Source organism: Nanorana parkeri, unplaced genomic scaffold (genome assembly GCF_000935625.1).
Source record: "Nanorana parkeri isolate BGI_ZX_2015 unplaced genomic scaffold, ASM93562v1 scaffold3183, whole genome shotgun sequence".
NCBI classification, from domain to species: domain Eukaryota; kingdom Metazoa; phylum Chordata; class Amphibia; order Anura; family Dicroglossidae; genus Nanorana; species Nanorana parkeri.
In genome coordinates this window covers 22008-22469 of record NW_017309451.1, presented here as the reverse complement: position 1 = coordinate 22469, position 462 = coordinate 22008, and the positions used below count along the sequence as shown (strand labels likewise).

The 462-nt window shown below is 59.7% G+C and overlaps 1 protein-coding gene across 1 annotated transcript in view; it reads right to left on the bottom strand.

The window, feature by feature from the left end:
• LOC108802863 (gap junction alpha-3 protein-like) overlaps positions 1-136 on the bottom strand; it is a 3746-nt gene extending 3610 nt beyond the window's left edge. Inside the window, exon 1 of the mRNA XM_018574717.1 lies at positions 56-136. Within this exon, the coding sequence (XP_018430219.1) occupies positions 56-136 (81 nt within the window). The remainder of the gene's footprint in view (positions 1-55) is intronic.
• Positions 137-462: the final 326 nt, after the last annotated feature.

Here is a 462-nt window from a genome sequence, read left to right as displayed (position 1 = left end):
CCAACTCGACGGGCATAGTGCCGGGCAGAATGGCCAACTCACCGGGCAGATTCACCAACTTGCCGGGCATAGTGCCGGGCAGAATCGCCAACTCGCCGGGCATAGTGCCGGGCAGAATCGCCAACTCGCCGAGCATAGTGCCGGGCAGAATCGCGGTTGAGCCGCGACTCTTCACCTCTTTCGGCTCATCTACCAATCACTGACCGGGAGAGCGCCAACCCAGCGATGTGCCACCACCGACCAATCACTGCCCTGCGGGTCCCCCGACTGCCCCGGCACCGAGGGGCCCGTTCACATTTTTCTGTCATTATGAATGGGCTGCCCCACCCCCACCAGACCCGAAATCCCTCTGATCCCCTTTTATTGACATATTTCCTGCACCGGATACAAAGTATAAACTGTCCGTGTTGTACTAGAAACCGGGCCGGAGGGGGAGGGGCCAGACTGGGGGATCTGTATACA